Source organism: Toxotes jaculatrix, chromosome 8 (assembly GCF_017976425.1).
Source record: "Toxotes jaculatrix isolate fToxJac2 chromosome 8, fToxJac2.pri, whole genome shotgun sequence".
Classification (NCBI taxonomy): Eukaryota; Metazoa; Chordata; class Actinopteri; family Toxotidae; genus Toxotes; species Toxotes jaculatrix.
In genome coordinates this window covers 17,862,309-17,883,213 of record NC_054401.1, presented here as the reverse complement: position 1 = coordinate 17,883,213, position 20,905 = coordinate 17,862,309, and the positions used below count along the sequence as shown (strand labels likewise).

General features: G+C 42.2%; 1 protein-coding gene across 1 annotated transcript in view; it reads right to left on the bottom strand.

Annotated features, from left to right (window-relative positions):
* Positions 1–1,447: 1,447 nt before the first annotated feature.
* The window catches only part of triob (trio Rho guanine nucleotide exchange factor b), a 103,159-nt gene continuing 83,701 nt past the window's right edge, over positions 1,448–20,905 (bottom strand). Inside the window, exons 38-61 of the mRNA XM_041044434.1 lie at positions 13,215–13,501; positions 12,935–13,105; positions 11,501–11,596; positions 10,850–10,998; positions 10,605–10,671; positions 10,392–10,495; positions 10,141–10,210; positions 9,881–9,970; positions 9,586–9,678; positions 9,443–9,493; positions 9,209–9,286; positions 8,741–8,932; positions 8,296–8,473; positions 7,154–8,049; positions 5,835–6,085; positions 5,571–5,700; positions 5,429–5,456; positions 5,064–5,226; positions 4,723–4,844; positions 4,421–4,499; positions 4,015–4,215; positions 3,754–3,892; positions 3,038–3,224; positions 1,448–2,024 (exon numbers count right to left, since the gene is read on the bottom strand). Coding sequence (XP_040900368.1) covers positions 1,609–2,024; positions 3,038–3,224; positions 3,754–3,892; positions 4,015–4,215; positions 4,421–4,499; positions 4,723–4,844; positions 5,064–5,226; positions 5,429–5,456; positions 5,571–5,700; positions 5,835–6,085; positions 7,154–8,049; positions 8,296–8,473; positions 8,741–8,932; positions 9,209–9,286; positions 9,443–9,493; positions 9,586–9,678; positions 9,881–9,970; positions 10,141–10,210; positions 10,392–10,495; positions 10,605–10,671; positions 10,850–10,998; positions 11,501–11,596; positions 12,935–13,105; positions 13,215–13,501 — 4,238 coding nt within the window. The 3' untranslated portion in view covers positions 1,448–1,608. The remainder of the gene's footprint in view (positions 2,025–3,037; positions 3,225–3,753; positions 3,893–4,014; positions 4,216–4,420; positions 4,500–4,722; positions 4,845–5,063; positions 5,227–5,428; positions 5,457–5,570; positions 5,701–5,834; positions 6,086–7,153; positions 8,050–8,295; positions 8,474–8,740; positions 8,933–9,208; positions 9,287–9,442; positions 9,494–9,585; positions 9,679–9,880; positions 9,971–10,140; positions 10,211–10,391; positions 10,496–10,604; positions 10,672–10,849; positions 10,999–11,500; positions 11,597–12,934; positions 13,106–13,214; positions 13,502–20,905) is intronic.

Below are 20,905 nucleotides of genomic sequence, written 5' to 3'. Positions count from 1 at the left end.
CAACCAAGTCTGTCTTAAGATGTCGAACTGAGATGCTAAAAAAGTTTTGCAACATACACCAGCATCTACCTACAAAAGCCAAACAAACTCACACAGCAAACCACTTTGTGCACAGCTTGAAAAAAAGACAAGTGAAGTATAAGTTTGTTTTTTTTTCAGCAATATACCACCAAACAAGTTCTTATTACAATAAGAATAAATAAAGCCAGGCTGAACCTATGTAAACACATATGTCTGGGTTCAGTGTGCTCTGTTATAACTTAACATGAGAAAAAAAACCCAAAACAAAACACATTTTTTGCAGGAAAAGAAAGCATAGTCAACTTTGGTATTGTTACAGAAAATAAAAACATAATAATGATAAAATGAAAGCATAAGTGCCTATATTTTCTAGATACACATTTTTATACATTATTTCTGAAAACCCTCCTTGTGTCTGGGGGTTTTGCAGATATTAATACTGAACTTAATACATAAGAGTTAACACAATACAGACATCTATCGCAGTACCGGGTACGTACATGCCTTTTTAAGAATACGGCTACAACACAAGTCTTCATAAATAGTTGCATAAATGTTAAAGCTGCAACATTGCACATGGGAATTGATGCAAAATACGAGTGCATTTCTAGTAGCGGTTTGTTCATAGTGAAAATCCGGCCGCTGAGGATTCGCAGGAAGTGACTTATCTCACCAACTGCATGGGCTCATGAATATTAGCCAAATGAAACTGCTTTTGTTCATCAGAGCCATATCCTTCAAAATGAGAATGAAAGGCAGGAATATGTTATTTACAAATAAGGCGGATACAGGTTAAAATCGGAGAAGCCTTGCCAAATAGTTTTAATGCTTTTTTCAAGAAAAATTTAAATTTCTCTCAGTGTCACAAACCAAAAATGATTTCACTGTTCAAACTGAAGTGAGGGCATAAAGATAAGCAAACTATTGCACTGAACGTAACTACAATGTGTTTCCGGAAAACGTGGTTTTGGTCTTCGTCTAGAATAAATGGACCCTGCTGATGGGTGCCACTTTGCTCACACATCTCATTTCTCTTATTTTCTCTCTACTTATTAACTAACCTTTGTTTTCCCAAAGGTATGAATAAAGACAGTTCTCTGTTTCCTCACTATACATGGTTTCATTTACAAAAAGTAATCTCTCATTACAAAAAACATTTTCACGTGTTCAACCGAAAGCAGCCTGAATTATTCCTATTATACATTATTCTATTTTCTCTGTTTTAACACTGTCCAAAACGCAAGACTTGCTCACGCTGGCTTGTTGAGAAAGCGTGGTTTTCTCCCTGCTAAGTCAAGGATTGAAATCTCAAATAGATTCCAACAGTTCATTTGTTGTGCAGGCATAATGACAATATGCCAAGGTTAAGGACAGGTGGGGACAGTCAAAGGGTTTATCAGCAGAGTAGTCAGTCAGTCAGCAGCAGCAGGAATTTTGTGACTTAGTGAAGGAAAAGGAGATCATCACGGACATGTTGCTGGTGGTCCTCTCAGCATGTTTTTTTTTTTTTTTTAACACAGCTCATCTGCAGGAACTGGTGGCAACGGTACATGCTATTGCTCTCATGTCTACCTAGTGACCCATAAGTCAGATGTGGTTGAGCAGGCGGCTTTGAAGGAAGGCCTTTATGGTGCCGATGGGCCGAACATCGTTCTGGTGTTTCCGTCTCTCGATGAAGGAAATGAGTCTGGAGGTGTCCAGATGTGCTGCGTGATGATTCTGAGATGTCGGCTGCATGTGATTTAATGTGGCATGTCCAGTGTCTCTGTTTATCACACCACGAGGCTGGAGCCAGGGCTCCTGCAAGCAGGATGCTGCAGAGGGTCGGCGTTCCGGCTCACCCTGAAGCAGCAGGCAGACAAAGTCCCTGGCAGCTGGGCTCACACCTTGGAAGTAGTCCTCGGGGAAGCTGAAGTCCAGGCGACAGATGTTCAGACATGTCTCCTCCAAACTCTCATCCAGGAAGGGAGAGGCGCCGCTTAGTAGAACGTACGTCACCACCCCTGTAAATCATCCGGTCCATCAATACACCGGTAAATTAACCCCTTAACATTCCTGCCAAATTTGCCAAAAACGCCTGTCAAATTTCATCACAAAACAAAGGCGACAAAACGAAGAAACGAAGGAGAAATAGTAGGATATATTTTCGAACTGGAACGATCCGATTGCAACTTTTGATCATTGATGGACCTAAAAACATATGTTTTTGACTGTATTTTTCCGCTGGACGTGATTCTTTGGACATTTCTGGACAAAACAAGACCATTTTTGTTGTTGTTGCTATGCGTGTTGGAACCGCAGGATGCGTTGAGGAGAAATAAAAAAACAATAAGCGTCGACATTATTCCTTTGATGTTTTTTAGAAGATGGTTTAGTTGTACCTACAGTTGTTGTTGTATCTTGTAAATGTTTATATCACTGAAAAGATAAGACTCTCAGCTTTCACATGCTGTGCTGCATGTGCACCACCTTAAATGTCGTAGTTATGCAGGTACGATAAAACACAGAAATGTCCGAGAAATAGCATGTTAAAACTGATGGCCCGCCGGCGGGCCGTCGGAATTTTAACAGGTTAATCAATCCATCAGTCAGTCAGTCACAGGCAGCGTGGGATGTGAGCCATTTTCATCTGCAAATTTTTCTTTACTCATTTTATAAGTAAAGAATATATATAATATTATATATTTCAATTTTTTTTAAATACACCTGGTCTTGTAAGATCAAACAGTGATGCCACTATACAGTACCTATTTTACTGTTTTACTTCCACTTTCTTCTGTTCTACCTTAATACCTGTTGCAGCAACACCAGTGGCAAAATAGTCCCTCACAGTTTCTTAAAAACTTTGTTGTATTTGCTCCTTAACATTTCTTTTTACTGTATTTTTATAACCTGTAAAGCAGAAGAATCTTACCTGAACCACCAAAATACAAAATTCATATAAAATGTAGCTATGAATTGCTAAATGTGTCCTACAAATGCCCAACATATGAATCCTGTGTTCTTAGTTACAGACCTAAGCTCCAGAGGTCAGACATCAGTGAGACGGGCTGACCCAGGACCAGCTCAGGAGCAGAGAACTCTGGGCTCCCCAGGAGAGGATGGATGAAGGAGGAGGGAGGGTTCAGCTGAACAGCGTCACCAAAGTCTGTCAGCTTGATCAGTGGCTGAGAAGATGCATGTTCCACAACAATGTTCTCAGGCTGCAGGAGCAGGAAAAAAGAGTTTTAAATAATTGCATTTTGGGGCCTTCTATGCCTTAATAACTTGCAATAGTGGACAGATTATAGGAAAGGAGAGAGAGAGAGTGATGCAACAAAAGTCTCCTGCAAGTTTCACAACGGGCATGGTGCAGTTCATACTTGGTGTCTCAGCCCCTAAGCCACCAGGGTTTAGGGAAATTCAGACATGAAAGGCAGATACAGGAAACAGATAACAGAGAAACATCTGACTTGACACCAGCCCAATTTGTCTGCTGATTTTTTTTTTTTTTTGCACAAGGTAAATTTAGCCAAGCTCTGGTTTGTTTGAAAAGAAGTTATCAGTGCAATTTAATTTCAAAACCATTATCTGATTAAAAAAAAAAAAAAAAAAACACAACACTGAGGTGTCTGTAAAACTTCAGAGAATTCACTGAGTGGAATAAAAGCTTTACGAATTCCATAATATTCCACAGACGACATGACTTGAGGAAAGATTGCCATGTGCAGTGATGTAATAATCTGTAGTTACTTTGATATCAAGGTGTGCTATCCTCCAGCTGTGCAAGTAGTGGAGAGCTTCAAGAATATCTCTGAGGTAGAGAGCCACTTTCTCCTCTGTCAAGTTTCCCCAGCTCACTATATAGTCCAGGAAACGTCCCTGGTCTGCCCTGAAGACAGAAACACACAATGCATTTGTATGTCTTTAGCGACTTAGAATGGAAATTCACAAGGAAAATTAATTCACATTCTTCAAACAATGGGGAGTCACAGGAGCAACATGGAAACTTACATCTCTAGTACAAGTACGTAGCTGTTGGCCGTCTCATATGTGTCCAGCAGTTTGACCAGGTTGGGATGGTCCAGTGTCCGTAGGAGTCTGATCTCCTGCAGCACCTGTTCTCGACGCAACAGTTTCTTGTTTACGTGTTTTGCTGCTACTGTCCGCTTGCTCCCTCTCTGGTCACACCGCTTAGTCACTGAGAACCGGCCTCTGGGGAGAACGACATTTGGAGTAATACTATATTTAACACTGTGTAGCATCCTTACACCAGCGCTATCACAGTACCTCTCTACTGATACTGCCGCCATGGGTAATAATGACAGTAAAACTGAGAATTTATTAGCTTTGATGTGGGCAAGTAGTATCACATGACAGTCAAACAGTGAGAGCAGGGGTGTCATGTGTACCTTCTTACCTTCCTAGTTCAGTGATCTCTGTGTAGTGGGACTCAAAGCTGCTTTTCCAGAGGACTTCACTACCATCATCAGAAATTCCTGAGGACACATATTTTATTCAGAATGGGTTAAGTATACAAACCCAAATTCAAAATTTAAGTTTTTTTTTTTCTTTGCTTGTTTGATTGAAAGTAAATAGAGTTCAACCAGCGTGTACAGTTTTAGCAGTTAGCGGAGTGGTGTATACCACTGTGTACTTATTCATGAAGCTTTACAGAACAAATTCAGTTAGCTCACTGGTAAAAGAAAAGCTGGCTCTCACCTGAGACTCTGAGGCTGGCGGAGGAGGTGACGGAGCCTGCTACATTTGTGGCAACACAGGTGTACACACCACTGTCCTCAACAGACACTCCGAGGATACGCAGGGCTGCTTCTCCTGTCTCGCTGTAGAAAGACACAAGGAAGGAGAGATGAACTATCAAACAAGATGCTCCATGCAAGCCTGCTAATTTCTCCACTGGATCATTCTCTTTCCTTATCCTTGCTTTGTGTGTTTGTATTTTAATTTTGGATCTGTGTGGATACAACTGTCAAACTGAAATGAAGTTCTTTATAACTCCACAAATACAAACTGCACAATACAGCCAAAACACATGCTGTCACCTGTAAGTGATGCTGTAGTGTCCGTTGTTGCTCAGGGTGTTATTGTCAGGTCCCCGCCAGGTGACAGTGGCCCGGGGTCGACCGCACACCTTACACCTCAGAGTAACACTGTCGCCACTTTCACATACTACATCGCTAACCAGGATGAGGAACTCTGGAGGAGCTGGAGGGAAAGGGTACATGTTTAAGTACAGGAGAGAGAGTGCTGCTGTACCTTGAATCCTAAATTAGTGTGAAACATTTTTTTTTCATTCATTAGAAGTTATCAGTTCCTGTTACCACAGGAAATGACAGATGTTTCCTTTATCTTTTTAAAACACACAGCCTCATCTATTCATTCACCAAAAGCAACAATGTGGACGTACCATCATAGATGAAGTTGGGATTTAGAAGCTGCAATGAAAATAAAAAGGACAAAATGAGATTTCTTGTACAAATTATTGCATAACGAGAGGACAAAAATGTAAATTTACTTTTAACCCAACAACTTATGTTCACACCCTCTACCTTGACAGAGACTTTGTTGGCCAGACTGTCCTGAGACTTGCGGTAGCCGTTCTCCATTTTCCTACCCTCCTTATCTCTTTTTTCAGATTTCCGGCGGATGCGGAGCGCTGTGTGCCATGATAATGATTTTCTATGACAAATAAGACCAAAAACAGAAAAAGGAAATTCAGGTTATGTTGTGTTTTTAGATTATCATTGTGGTTTCTGACATGTGTACTTGCTTGTTTTTGTCTCAAAAACAGGGGAAAACTCATTTTTTCTTACTTGATGGTTCCTTCAGGGAGTTCGGGTGTAATGGAGGATGAGGTGTGTCCCAATACATAGCCAGGGATCCAGCCTTCAGCTGCAGGGCAGTGCTCGTTGGCTGCCCGGTACACCAAGAACATATTTTGCTGGTTGCTGGCTAGCATTTGGACCACCTCGCCCTGCACCACACTGATTTCATCCTCCTTCACTGCCACATAGTCCTGGGTCACCAGCATGGTGGACACACTGCTGCTGCTACTGCTTTCACTCTGTCAGAGAAAAAGATTGTAAAACTTTAGACTTAAACACACGTACTATTTAAAAGCAACATGAGACTGCACAGACACGCAAACCAACACATTTGCATTCCCACGTTAAAATACAAGCATGCTACTACATTCTTGAAAAATGGAAGTACAGAGGTGTCAGTGGCTGCAAACCAATCAAATTCACGATTTGATTGAGAGAAACACACACAAAATGATCTTGCTAATATGCTTGATGCATGCAGCAAATGAAGCATTGCAAAATGGTCTTCACCCCACAGAAGAAGTTTAAAAAAAAAACCTCAAAGTCTACAGACATGTCTGAAAAGTCATTGTGAAAGACAGCAGTTATATTCTCAGAAACTGTGAAGCAAGTTATGGTCCTCACGTCAGAGATGCCAAGTTGAGGTGAAAAAAAAGAAAGAAGAGAAACACCAAACCAACTATTTCCTGTTTCTAAGAAGAAATACACAAGACAGTCTATCATCTTGAAGAGAGGCAGTAGGTTGAAGTGAAGCCAAAATCAGGTGGTGTTATCTGAAGGCTAACCACGGTAAAGTTCAGATTAAACTGGCTTACAGGAAAAAATAAAAGAAGGAGAAGTGAGGTCAGATGTGAGAGAGCTCCTCATACAGGTCAAAGTTTGAGATCACTGACTATCGCATGGGAAGTTTTCCGTGGAAGAATGAATGAAAAAGATCAAAGAGAAATTTTACTTTTAAAAATCATTTGGTCACTGTTAGTGTCTATTAGCTGAAGTTGAGAAGCACATACACACTGAAGCTCAGAGGAAGTGTCTTAGAAAGCAGATACCACAGTTGCTCATTGAGTTAGATCCACACTGTTAGTACACTCGGGGAGAGCCAGAAAATCCTCTCTCACACACTGTTGGTGAAGTTAGTGCACTCAGATAGCCAATAATCTTCACTGTAGTAGTTGCTGCATGTACAAGCCATTCTCAGAGCCAGCGGCAGGGTGACTGACTGACAGCCAGTCAGTGAGGGCAGGGTTAGTCACTAGTGAGTAGCTCTAGGGCCTCACTGAAGCCTGGGCCTCGTCTTGGCATCTTACCCCGTTGCTCTGGGTGGAGTGTATGGACTGCTCACTGGTGGAGGAGCAGGTGCTCATGCGGTCTGTGTCCTTACTGTGGGTGGAGTGGCGGTGATGAGAGGGCGTCCCATGGCTTCCTCTGCCCAAAGAGTCCCCTCCACCACCACTGTCACTGGGGTAGGAGAAGGAACCAGGCCGACTAGCCTGAGAGGGAGGCATGGCAGGGACCATAGCCCAGAAAGTGTTGCTTTTATGAGCCGGACTGGAGGGTACAAATGCTTCTTTTCCTCCTCCTGCTCCTCCAGGAGACTGAGGTGAAATCAGAGGAGAAACTGTCCCAATTCGAGGGCTTTTTAGAGGCAAATTCAGAGGAGCCACAGCCATCTGGGGTATTCCAGCTGTTTGATGTTTCTGGGTTTCTTCATAGCCTCCGAGACCCTGTCTGACACTGCCCTCCATGCTGCCTGACGGCCTGTTACTGTTATTACTGTTACTTCCATGAGGACTATCCAGCATCCTCATCTTAGGGACCTCTGAGGCTAACAGCTCTCCGTTTGTGGTGGTGTCTGAGTAGGGGTTAGAGGGGAGGGACTGAGGGTGGCAGGGTGACCACATACCTGCTGATCTGTCAGGCCCCTCAGGGCCTGGAGGGTGGTGGTGGTGGACAGGCTGGGGGAGGCGTGAGGATGGCTGGGGGATGCGGGAGGGTCGGGAGCGAGGGCCGCACAGAGAAGAGGAGCTGCCTCCTGATCCTCCAGAACCACCACCGCCACCTCCCCCTCCCATGTTGGAGGTACTATTGGAGCTGCTGCCCCCTGGCAGGCCTCCAGTACTGCTGCTGCTACTGCTGCTGGGAGGACCACCTGGCCCGCCGCCACCCACATGGTTCCTCTGGTACTCTATGGGGGATGTCAGAGCTGTGGGAGAGGATGAGGGCCAGATTTCACACAAGTCACAAAATTAGATTTGTGTCAAAACTCATATTTGAATACAAAAACCTTCATGAAAACAAGAGATTATTCAGTTCAAAGAGGCTGAAGAAGCAGTAGAAAAACCTGAAAACTAAAATGTAATTCTATTGTTACTGTTACAAGTCCAGCATCATTTTAGTGTAAGGTTGTAATTTTGCATTGTTCACTGTAACAAGCACACTAATGTCATACCATTGAGGAAATTGCGCTGGTTCTCCAGTATCTGGCTGACCTGGTGGACCCAGACTTGACTGACTCCAGGGCTCGTTGAATGGAGGGTGTACCTCTCCAGGTTACCACTAGATGATCTGGAAGTAAGTGTGAACTTGCAGGGGTCATCTGCATTTTCTTCTAGACCCAGCCAGCTCACCTGGAGTAACAGAAAGGGGGAGGCAGGAAGGAGGAGGAATGGGAAAAGAGTGATGGGGATAAAAAGTTAAAAGGACAATGGGAGATATTTAAATTTGTAAAGGGAATTTGACACTGGCTTCATGAATGAAAAGCTACAGTGCAACCCATGGATAGTATACTTATAAATATTAGAATAATAAAATAAGTAATGTAATATTATCACTTGTGAGAGACTTACATTTTGCTCTTGCAATAGCTTTCTGACAGCTTATTGAGATGCACTCACCTTGATGCTGTTCTTGAAGAGGTAGCCAGGAGTAGAGAAGCCCTTCTTTTTGTCTAGGGGCTCACTGAAGATCACAATCTGCTCAAACAGGAAGACTCTCCTCTCTTTCATCCTGGACAGAAGTCCCCCATCCTGGTCTGAAACCATGAAGGTGTCTTGGAGGATCAATCTGCCCTGAGCCACAATTTTACCCTGAAATAAGAAACAGAGGAACTTAAATTTGAAATAGGCAAGACAAAAACCGAACAAGAACAAAGATCATGTCTAACAAACTACCCAGAAGTACTCACATTAAATCTTCAAAAAACGAGTACACACTGACACCTAGTGGCAATTTACTGAAACTAAAAATTGATTTCTACAGGTTGTAAACAGCTTACATGACTACATAGCTAAATTTAGCAAAGCTGTCCAAACACACAAACACAAACAAGCCCACACTACTGGGAGTATAAAAATCAGTCTTACATCGAAGCCTTGAAGGCGGCCTACATTCATCATGTCATTGCAGCGCTTGGGGACCACACACATCACCTCCACAGCTTTCTAAAACAGAATATGAGAGTAAAACAAACCTTTAGAGACAAAGTTCTTGCACTAGAGTCCAGTAAGAAAGAACTGAGGTCTTGTCATGTGTGGCTCTGGCAATGTATATCATCACTTCAAGAAAGCTTGAGCTGAAACCTGAGAGGTTTGTCTTACCTCCAGCTCTGTTGTGTCCACTCCAGCCTTCTTAGAAACTTTGAGAAGATCCTGTAAAAAAGTTAAAATGTTTAGAGAAACATTAATAGCGTTGATCAATAAACAGTTTTTCTGCACAGTAAGAAACACTATGGTGGATTTACCTTTAGCAGCAGCTGGTACTTCATTATACGCTGCACAGGTTTGATTAGCAGGTCAGTGATCTGCAATCTGTGGCCTAATCGCTGCTTGAGGTCCTAATGAAAGAAAAAATGAAAAGATGATAAAATGAAATGAATGAAAATGAAAAGATGATAATTTGTGACCATTACAACATAGACATGGATTTGATACAAGTAAAATATGATTCTACAGCCAGGGATTTTATTTGACTGGATAGAGAATAACAAATTAAGCCAGTCCACAGTGGGTAGGTGTAAAATGGTTTAACAGTCTTACTTCGAAGTAAGTGTCAATGTACTCTGACACAATGTGCTCAGATTTAGGCTTGTTCTGGCAGTACACAATGTACATGTGTAGCCTCCGCTCCTGTAGTTGAGACAAAACCAGAAAGCAAAGGAAGCTTTTAAAAGTAAGAAACAATATGGCAGCCTCAACATTTCATTTCTTTAATCTCTTTCTTTTAAATTCAGTGAGATGTACTCGATAATCCACCCTTCAACAGAAAACAATGAAAAACAAATGAATAGGTCTCTCACCTGTTTGACAAATAGAGGAGCCAGTCTCTCAGGATCCTCCAAACACTTCTCAAGCTCTCCCAGGAAAAAACTGTGAACAGACCAAGAGGGAACAGAAACACATGATTTAACCTTCCAGGGAACATGCTATTATTGACCGTTGCATGTCTTCATTCTGGGGCCAGGATAATATGACTGTAAAAACTTTTTTTTTGTTTTAATTTGTAGTGGGAATTGTAGGGTATGTTATTTAAAGAAGATTGTCCACATACTCTTTGTGCCAGTCATAGATCTGATGGATGTTTCCAAAGACAATCTTGTCTTTTCCTCTCATGTCATCTGGAACTCCTTCCTCTTTCATCCTGTTCATGTAGCCCTGAGGGGATGAACGTCGACTTACTTGTAAAATACGCAGCAAACACCAGAAAAAAAAATCTCTGGGAAAAAAGTTAGATACTTTAACATCTTTTAAATTTAGTTTTTACCTCCACCACTGATCCCAAGTCCCTGACATAGTCTCTTTCAGTCTCCACCAGCTCCAGAAGCACATAACTGAGAGACAGAAAACAGAAATTGTCACTGTGTAATACAAATGTAATGCACTCACCCATGGATGAACATCAGAAATGCTCCATATAAGCACACAAATGAAGACAAACATGATTAACTGATTGAACTCAAACGGCGTTTGTTTATTAAAGCACTAACAAGACACAGGCTAATAACTCACTGTCTCCTCTTGAGGAAGCCAGACTTGCGCTCATCCACCTCATCGATGGGTGAGGAGGAGGAGAGGAGGGAGTTGTCGGAGGGGTTGAGGGAGGGGGAGCTGCTGTCGCCCTGCTCTACTGAGAGAGAACTGGGACGATCCTCCAGAGACTGAGGAGAGAGGAGGACAGAGGCGAGGAGAGGAAGAAGAGAAGGAGAAGGAGTTGCAAAGGGAAAAACAGAAGAATGAAGAGGTAGAAAAAATGAACAGAGCTGAAAAAACAGAGGCTGAAAGAGTTTTTATAGTATGTGTTCTTATCTTTTTCACAGCATCATTCATCTCATTTATTTAACATGGATCAAAAATAAATCTGATGACCCCAGAGAAAACTGTCCTGCCTTTACTTTGGTATGTGTCTGTATGTAAGCCAGTGGACATGAGTGTGTTGGGCTGTTGGCCAGAGTGCAATGCCCATTTGTTGGAACAGTGGACAGCTGGCATAGTGAGTCAGAGTCCTGACAGATGACTAGTAGGCCATGATGCAATTTTCTGTCAACAACACCAGAGAAAAAGTGTGTGTGTGCTTGTAGATACATCGATTAGAATTGTCCTGCGTACAAATGTGCCACATTTGAGTGTACTAGTGAGTTTAGCTTATGATCTCTCTCTCACCATCTTGCTCTTCACCAGCTCTTCGATGGCACTGACCAGTTCAGCAGCACTGGGCGTCTCTGAGCTACTGGGACGAGCGGACAGACGAGATGCAGACTGAAAAAGAGAGAGAGAAAGTGGAAAAAAGAAAGAAAGTTATCAGTTAAAGTACAAAACATGAGCTGTAAAACATGGTGGTGCTGCATGCATACAGGTGTGATACATTTTCACTGACTACAACTTTGTATGTGATCAGGCTCACCATTGTTGAGTTTGGACTCCGATATTCCACATGTCCAAAATAAGGACTGGTGGGTGTGATCTCCCTAATAAAAGGGTTAATTGGGGGCCAAGTTGGAGCCAATCACAGGCTGCTCTTGGGTGGGAACAGGGGTTATGAGGTAGGTTTAGGTAAAGGGCAAGCTCTGGGATTGGACTGCTCTTCAAACATGAGCACCACGATTGGTCAAACAGCTTACATACAGCAAACAATGTTGCTTAATACTCCATTGGAGGGAGAGTTTGCCTCTGTAACAGAGCCCAGTCTGAGGCAAAGGTTTAAAAGGATTCCCTGTACACAACAGGACTTAATGGGAATTTACCATTTAGTCCCACAAACACCTCAGTACTGCAGAAGCACGTGATTGGAGTATACACTTCAGCCACAGAAGTATAATTACACTCCATTGAACAACATTTAGTTGGTGGAAGAAAGAGAAGTAAAAGGCAAGAAGAAAAAAGTGAAATAAAGAAGGATCCAAAGTGGAGATGATGAAGTGGTTTTACATGGAAAGATAGGGAAACTGGACAAGAAGAGAAGCAGAACAGAAATCAACATAATGCTGGAGGAAGGAACATGCAACCATCAAGAAAATAAAAGGAAAAGAAAGAAATGTTATTAGCACCAAAGTAAAAGTTTGGTTGTGCTATTGTAAGTTATCTGTGTGGGTGGGAAAATGATATCAGTGCATCTCTATATGGAACCAAATGCAAAAACGTGGCTGCTTAAATTAAGAATAATGTGGATAAAATATTTAAGAAATCAGCAAACCTGAAAAGAACCAAATGACTGTTTTTTCTTTATCTACATATCCAAGTTTAGAAAACTAAACAGCTTCAATAAGCTTCTTCCTGTGAAGAGCAATTTATTTTATGTGTGCCTGCCCTTATCTGTCTTATTTTTACACGTACAACCCCCCTCCCCCTCCCCATTTCATATAAATAATAGTTTCATTTATGTTTCACAATATTCCTGACAAAGCAAAAGCATGTGTGACTTTAAAACAAATTACAAAAACACATATATCCGTTTTGTTCTGGTTAAACTTAAGAGAAATGTATTTGTCTTGTTTGTGTGTTTTCTGCATCCCACTGTCTGTCACCATGTATAGATACACATATTCATGCATGACAATTCAATACACATATTCACAAAGACAATCCTGTATGACCCACCTTGTCATCCTGGGAGTCAGGCTGCAGCAGGCTGTGTTGCTGGATGGCCATAGGGGGAGGCAGAGGGACAGCGTCAGCCCCCTCCTCTCCTTCCTCCTCACCACAGCTCTGCATGCCTGATGAGGACGACTTGGACAGGGTACCACTGCTCAGCCCCTCATTACGCATACGCTGGATGGAAAAACAATGATTATCAATTGGTGGGTCAGAATTAAAACTGGGCCTTTGAATGTCCTGACACTGTGATAGCTATCCACTTTTTTAAAAAATCTGTTCTTACCTCCTCCAGTGTCTCATCCTGTGGCGTAGCAGCACTGTCATCAGAGTCCTTCTGTGAGCCGGGAATTGTGTCCATGTTCTTCCTTGTGCCGTCACGGTTCTTCTTGTGCTTGTGGGCGAGCTTCTTGACGTGGCCGTCCGCTTTGCCGGAGCTGAGCCGCCGTACGGGGCTGGTCAGCCACTTCCTTAGAGTGTTCCCAGGACGTTTGGGCCCCGGTGAGCTGTGAGGGCCCAGGGTATGGCTGGAGCCTGGCTGCAGGGCATCGTTACTGGATACAGACAAGGTGTCTAAAAGTGAGAAGGAGAAAAGACAGAGGAGGTTGATAATGATATTACCACACGTGTAAGGGAACAATCTGTGATCCAAATGAAGACAAAAGTTGTGTTAACAAAAATCAAAACACAGGACTGGAACTTGATGTTGGTCTTAGACGTTTTAATTCAGGGGCTAACACTAGATAACAACTAATCCATATGATTATTGTTGTATGGTTCTGTAAAACATCACAAATGCCTGCAAACACAACAGCATCAAGTCCTGCAATATGAAAATGTGAAGTTCTATAGCTAAAAGGTTAGTAAGGTAAGATCTGTGTGCATTTGTTTGTTTGTACTGTTTTTGTATGTGTTGTGTGCAGTAGGCAGGCAGCCCTCCCCCTCACAGTGATGGCGGCTCCTTGGGGAATCTGTAGGAGGAAAGATCTTCTTCCAGTAGAAATGGAGCAATGAGATAAATAAATACAGGATAACGGGATGCTTGAGGCTTTGTCTGAATACTTCAAAGACACACCTGTCTGTCTCACCTTTCTGTTCACTCGCTCCTGTTCTCTCTCCTCCTTCCTTTTAGCCTAGTCCCCTTCGCCCTCCACTGCCCCTTAATAGTTTTATTTTCATCATCCAAAACAACGCTGCATTCTATTGAAGGAGGAAACAAAACCTCTCGCCTCACTCAACAAACTAACTGACCAAGGAGTCCTGGGATGATAATGCTAATTTCTTTGTGTGCTTTCACACTGTGCAACATGACCCCAGGTTTGAGACCACACAACATTCCCTGAACAAGACCTTTCACCTCCTGTAGGACTTCACAGCTCAACAGAAGGGAATGCATGATTTAAGAGTGTCCCCTACTCTGCTGCCAATACAAAAGAGTGAGACAAAGAACTTCGGCAGTCACCCAAGGATGAGGAGAGAACCTTTTACTATCTTCCAAAAATCCAAATGGGACATATTCCAAGGATTCTCATCAAAGCTTCTGAACACAGTCCTAAACTGATGAAAGGTCTCAGGAGATGATGTTTTCATCGTGCAGAGCAGCACGTGACTTCCAGAGAGGGCCTGACTGCAAAAACAAATGCATGTGTATGGGGGCTGAAGTTGACTTGTAGACGATACTCTCCTCCTACATCACTCAGCTTTGAATTGTTTGCATCAGATCACATTGTGAGCCGTTGATCTCCAAAGCTAAATGCAGAAACGCGTGTTTTTGAGAACCATATTGATTTAAGTCTGAATACAAGACAAGACTATCCATATTTTTGGGATACTGTGCAGCAGCTTGACAAAAGAGCAAAAGGTCTGAGAGATTCAGGCTTCAGCTTCTCCATCGTTTATCTATTAATGTGGTTAGATAGATGCAGCTGCTAAAGATTAAGCCATGTGACCAAGCTGAACGGCTCTTATGAATGGCAGGTGTGGAAATTCTGCTCTCCTTCACTGGATGTTTTCACACAGCCCCGCATTGTTGAGTGTGTACGTGGTTGCTCCTGAATGAACGCATCTGCACACGAATGTGCGTGTCACTCATTGAGCCTCTGGGAGACTCATGTTTTACTGTGCTCTGCTGATATGAAGCATGTGTTCTCACATCGCATGCAAAGGAAGAAGAAAGCACTGATCTCAGAATATCAAGCAGCTCCCACATCAGGCTCTGTTAAGAGTCTAAAGCCACCTTCTGTCCGACTCCTCTCACCATCTCGCTCTGACAAAGCCCAGGTCATTTGGAGATATCTTCAGAATAACCTCAGTCATAACAGTCCTGATCTTTCAATCATTCTGCAATATTCAGCTGCCTCATGTGAGATTTTCTTGGCCCTCAGTCAGGAGAACAACAACCTGAATATGTCGAGGCAGAGCGGGTGAGGACACACATCTTCTTATCCTGTTTTCATCCTGCAATTCTTTTTTTTTTTTCCACAGGAGAGTCATATAGATACTGATGCATCGCTCAGGGAAAGCGAAGCTTGAACTGCTCATCAATAAATTCCACCCAATGGGCCTATTTAAAGACAACAGGAGATGTGCAGGGTTTCTCTGTCTTGCTTGAGGGCACTTTGATAATCGCTTTTGGTAGCACAAGTGGTTACATACAATCTCAACGTTTAGTATAGATTTTGGGGAAGCCGTGTGATTTACCTGCCTAAACTATCTCCCCCGCATAACTAAATGAAAACCAGAGTCACAACCATTTGTTGCCCTGGAATGTTTTAGTCATGGGTGCAATCATGGAGCCTACTAAAGCCTGTAATTCTGATCTTGGAATACCTTTGCATTTACTACAGTTGGTCTCCAAGGACTATCAAAACCTGCCTTTATGAGTTCTGTATACAGTTACTTCAGCAGATAACACCATTACATTTTATCCACTATTCATACTAAAAGCAAAAAGTGCAGGTGCTGACTAGGCTTTTGTATTATTGGGTAAATAAGGGTATGCTTAACCATCATAAAACTGTTGTTTATTAATGTAAACCAGACCCCTTTCTGCTATTTTTATTACAACTGACACACTGACGGCATACAGCACACACTTACTGACCTACATAATGCAACTCTAAGGTGGAAACTTGTGCTTTTAAAGGGGAAGAGCCAGGGAGCCAGACACAGGAGTCAGGACTTCTCATGCGGAGTAAACAGATTATGCTTCCTTCAGACGTGCTGGGGTCACAACCTGACATGTACGCATGTTGTTAGCAGGCACATCTCAGCTGTTACATCAGATGCTGCCTGGCAAGTCTGACAGATACGTTACGCTGTGGATTCATACCATTTGTGTTTGTGGTGAGAGAAAATTTGTTTTAAATCCCTTTAAATACAATTCAAATACCCTCAACTGAAACGGAACAAGGTCTCCACAAGTTGACAATATTAAAATTAGATTTCCATAAATTTGGACTAATAATTGTCATTAAATATATACACACACACACACACACACACACACACACATATAATTAAACCATGGATAATGTGGTGCACCCCCCCCCCCCCCCCCCCCCCGCCTCCCCTCCCAAAAAAAGCTCTCCACCCATCCTTTATGTGACATGACTAAAATCTTCACACTTTAACAAATAAGCGTTTAGTGCTAATCTACATGCTCTGGTTAGACAGAAGAGGTCGTGCTAACAGGGGGGTAAATGGATGAAACATGGGGTCAGTAGCCTTGACACATTCCTCCTCAGTGGAAAATAACCCTAGAGACACACATACACACACAGAGGGCCCGACCTTCGGCCTTTACCCTGCAGGGTGTCTTTCTCAGTGGAGACACCTCAGGAACAGCTGGTCAGACTCTTATTCATGGGAAACAAAAACGGCAGACATGCACTTTGTTTGCAGGGGTGAGACCAGCTAAGAGTTTATCCGCTTCTCATAATAATTGTATTTAATATGATTAAACTGAAGTAAAACTGCATTTGTTGAAACATGATTCTTAAACACGTCAAGACCAAATGAATAATCCACTGGACTGAAACAGTAGACGTGAAGATGTTTCACAACTCAGACGCCAAGACGCCTCTTCAGAACTGAAGTGGATTATTCTCTTCATCTTGACATTGTACTACCTGAATATATGAATTATTGTATTTCCTCTGGTTTACACTTGTGAAATTAATTTTTAATTCTTATTTTTTATTTCACCAGCAGCATTTTTATTCCTGTGCTCAAAACAAAAGTGGCAATTCCAAATAACATCTGGTCCCATCGCTCCCATCTGGAAAGCTTCTATTTACAACCAGCCTTCTAAATATAAAAACAATAAATACATCAGAGGCACATAATGATGCTAGGTTAACACAGCATTAAAAAAAATTAAATTGCTGGCCATTTCCCTGAAGCTGCAAGAGAATAAACCTAATATGGCAAAACTTTATTAGGACAATTTATCAGTATCTCCTGTATAATTCTACAGAGGCTCTAACCAAATGTCTCTTTTTCATAGTCAACATAATTTTCTCATATTTCATTTCCAGACAAAACTTTTTAATTACAACAAGCTTTAAAAAAATGTAGTGATATCTTTATTAATCTGTGCCAAAATGCTTATCCTGACTCCGTTAGTGAACTGGTGTGTCTGTCTCTGGAGCAAATGGCATCTCGTTCACTTCCTGGTTAATTCATCAGACGGACTCATTAGAGTGCTTTACTGCCGAGACGTCTGCGATGATCACTGGAGTCATGCGCTTCTGTATCTTTATGCAGAATTAATGTTTGGCACATGATACACATACTAATTACACAGACACACGTGGATCACATACTACACATGTATGTGCAGACACTCAACTATTCCAGAACATCAATGTATCTTCTACATTTGCCTACACAGTTCTGCTTAAACTTTTACAACCCTCACATATATTTGAACCTCTAATAATACCATGCTCTCAGTGTAACTCTGTGGGCTGATAGTCAAGAGAAGAATCCCACTAAGAGGCCACCAGATGCTCTCTACTGCATCTTCAGATGTTTGCTAATTAATCTGCAAGCTACTGACATGCTACCATAATTCAGTCACTGCTCATTCGCGCTACTGCAAAGAACATGCTAGATTTACAACTGTGAGTGTGTGTGTGTCCCTATGTCTCAGAATAGGAGGGAGGGGAGGGGCCGTTGTACAACTGGAGTGATCCCAAAAGTCTGCGCAGCTCCACAGAAGCATGCCTGGGATTCCAGAGGTGTCACCAGTGGAGCATCTTTGGTGTGGTCTTATCTTCCCCAGGAGAAGTGATACACTGCCACAAACACACACACATACATCAGTGTGCTTTTAGGAGTGGAGGTGCAGGGTGTGGGAAAGCTTGTTGTGGGGGTTTTGCTGGCTGATCTGTTAAAATGTGGACAATGCTGGAGAATGCTTGCCACCAAAAGCCATAGTGAGCGAGGGCGCGGAGATGGGATGGGAAATACAGAATGTAGAGACCACCCACTACACGTTCTGGCTAATGTAGTCTGATATTTTGGTGGGTTTTTTTTATGCTTTATTAAATGTATAAGGCGAACAAAGAGCAAAGGGACAACATTTAAGAGGCTCATGTTTTGTTTTGTTTTGTTTTTTTGTTCTGTTTGACCTCATTATTTCCTCTTCTCTCTGGGGTATAACACAGTGAAACCCTCTGCCCATCTGTGCAGCCCCAGCCTGACCTGTTGTGCAGATGAGCGCAAAGATGTAATCTTGTCAGTGCGATTTCAGTAGATTTAACCTTTCATCACTTAATAGTACAATCACCAAATTACTTTCACAGCAATAATGCCACAACATAATCCACACTTGATTAGTGAATACCCTCAGCACTAAACCCATTTGAGAATAACTGCTGTGGACTTTACAACAAACAAGGACAAGCTGAGCAAAAACTGTGTCTTCATATGATACAATCACAAGCAAAATCAAACTCAGACCTTACCAGCATAGTTTCTTTACACCTTGGACATGTCACGATGAACAATAACACCAAAATGGTAAACTAGAGCAACTCATCACTTATGTTATTTCTCATTCCCGACGTACTGTAACCTATAGTATCAAAAGCATAAAAAGACAGGCTATAACCTCCAAAACAAACTGTGGTACAGAATAAAAAACAAACAGAAGAAGCCCTTTATAAAACAGAACAGCTGCCCTCGATTCAACTCTTCTTGGATAACCCTGACCTGGATTATTGAGAATCTTCATGGATATCAAGCAAAACCTACCCTGACATTGAAATATTGTTTGTTTGCAGAAGCAGAAGAGAAGCAAAATTATTCGTGTTCAAACCATTATGTTGTTACTCGTGTGTTACTCATGATCGAGCCACCTACCCAGATCCAGCAGCCAGAACTTGCAGCTGTCAGAGTGTCCTCCCTGTGCTGAATCCATGGAGCAGAATGGATTTAGAGACACCAAGGACTCGATTCCACGGGCCATGTCAGTCAAATATGAACAGAACACTGACTTGAAATATTCCCTCACAGCATCTCCACAGGTACGGCAACTGACTTCATATTCAAATTCCAATGCAAAAGCTAAAATTGTTTTTGAAATGACTTACAGTGAAAAAGTAAGAATAATGCTGCAGTATACGCTGCTGAAATTCCAGGGAGAGAAAGTGTGAAGTTCCGTATGAAGAAAAAGAAAAAGTCAAATGCAGCATTAGAGAGTAGGATGTTTTCTCTCGCTCTCCTCTCTTTGTATCTCCTTCCCTCCCTACCCCCCTCCCTCCCTCGTGAGTGGGCTGCTGTGAGGATATTGGGCAAGCCTCCACTGTGCCTCTCCTGTTCCAAAGGGACGTCTGGAAACATGCAGCACATCTACCGTATTACCCTTTGTAGAGGCACCCACTCAGTTTGTGTGGGTGGGTGCATATTTTACAGGCATTAGGATGCATACAAGTTGTGCAGTATGCTTGGAACAAATATAGACTTGGTTATAAAACCCAACAGAAGTGAACAGCAAAATGCTCAGTGGAAAAATCTGTGTCATACTCAGTGGTTGGTTACAAATTTCAAATAGTTTCTGCAGAATTCAGAATCCCCAGTGGGAATTTATTAAAAATCCCGAGATTTGTAACTACTGCTATATATATTCAACACTTAACTCTATTTCAAACATCGTCATTTCATCTGACAACGTTCCTGTGCACACTAGGAAGTCTAGATCAGCTATGCAGGCTAGATGCACAAAGATCTCCCTGTTTAACTGTGAGTGTCTGTTTGTGTGTCTGTGTGTGTGTGTGTGTGTGTGTGTGTGTGTGTGTGTGTGTGTGTGTGTGTTTCCCTGGGCTCCAAACATACTCCTTCCTGTAAGAACACGCACGCACATGTACAGACCCTGGTCTATACTTACTCTCTGCTCCTTACAGATTCCTTTTATCAATAACACTGTCATTAAGTGTGTGTGTGTGTCTTTGTATTTATTTTATTTTGAGAGGCACTGAGAGTCAACCTGCATGTTTCAACTGATTTGGTAAACAAGGGAAATTCCAGCAATCAAACTGAAAATGTGATTCGCATGTAGATGAAAGTGATCTAAACCTGATTGAACAGGAATGTGTAGGTTTGCACAGCTTTCAGCAGCTAGCTGAAAGCCACTGAAAGCTGTGCAAAATGTTAACTCGAAACACAGGTTTTGAGTTAACATTTAGAAAATACACACTGAGCACACGTTATACAAGTGAACTACTGTTATTTGACAGTAAAACATCTCAAAATCAGAGCAGACGGCCAGCTGCCACTTCACAGGCTAATTTTACTGGAAGTGAACCATTCATTTCTATTCAGTTCTCAGTTCAGTTATTCCAGACACAGACATCGGCCACCAACAGTTAATTATTCCTGGCTGTGAGACACAGCAGGAAAATGGGAGATTTCCTGGACAATGCCCTAATCCCCTAAACGGTTGCACCTCCACAACTTTGGACAAAGTGGTCG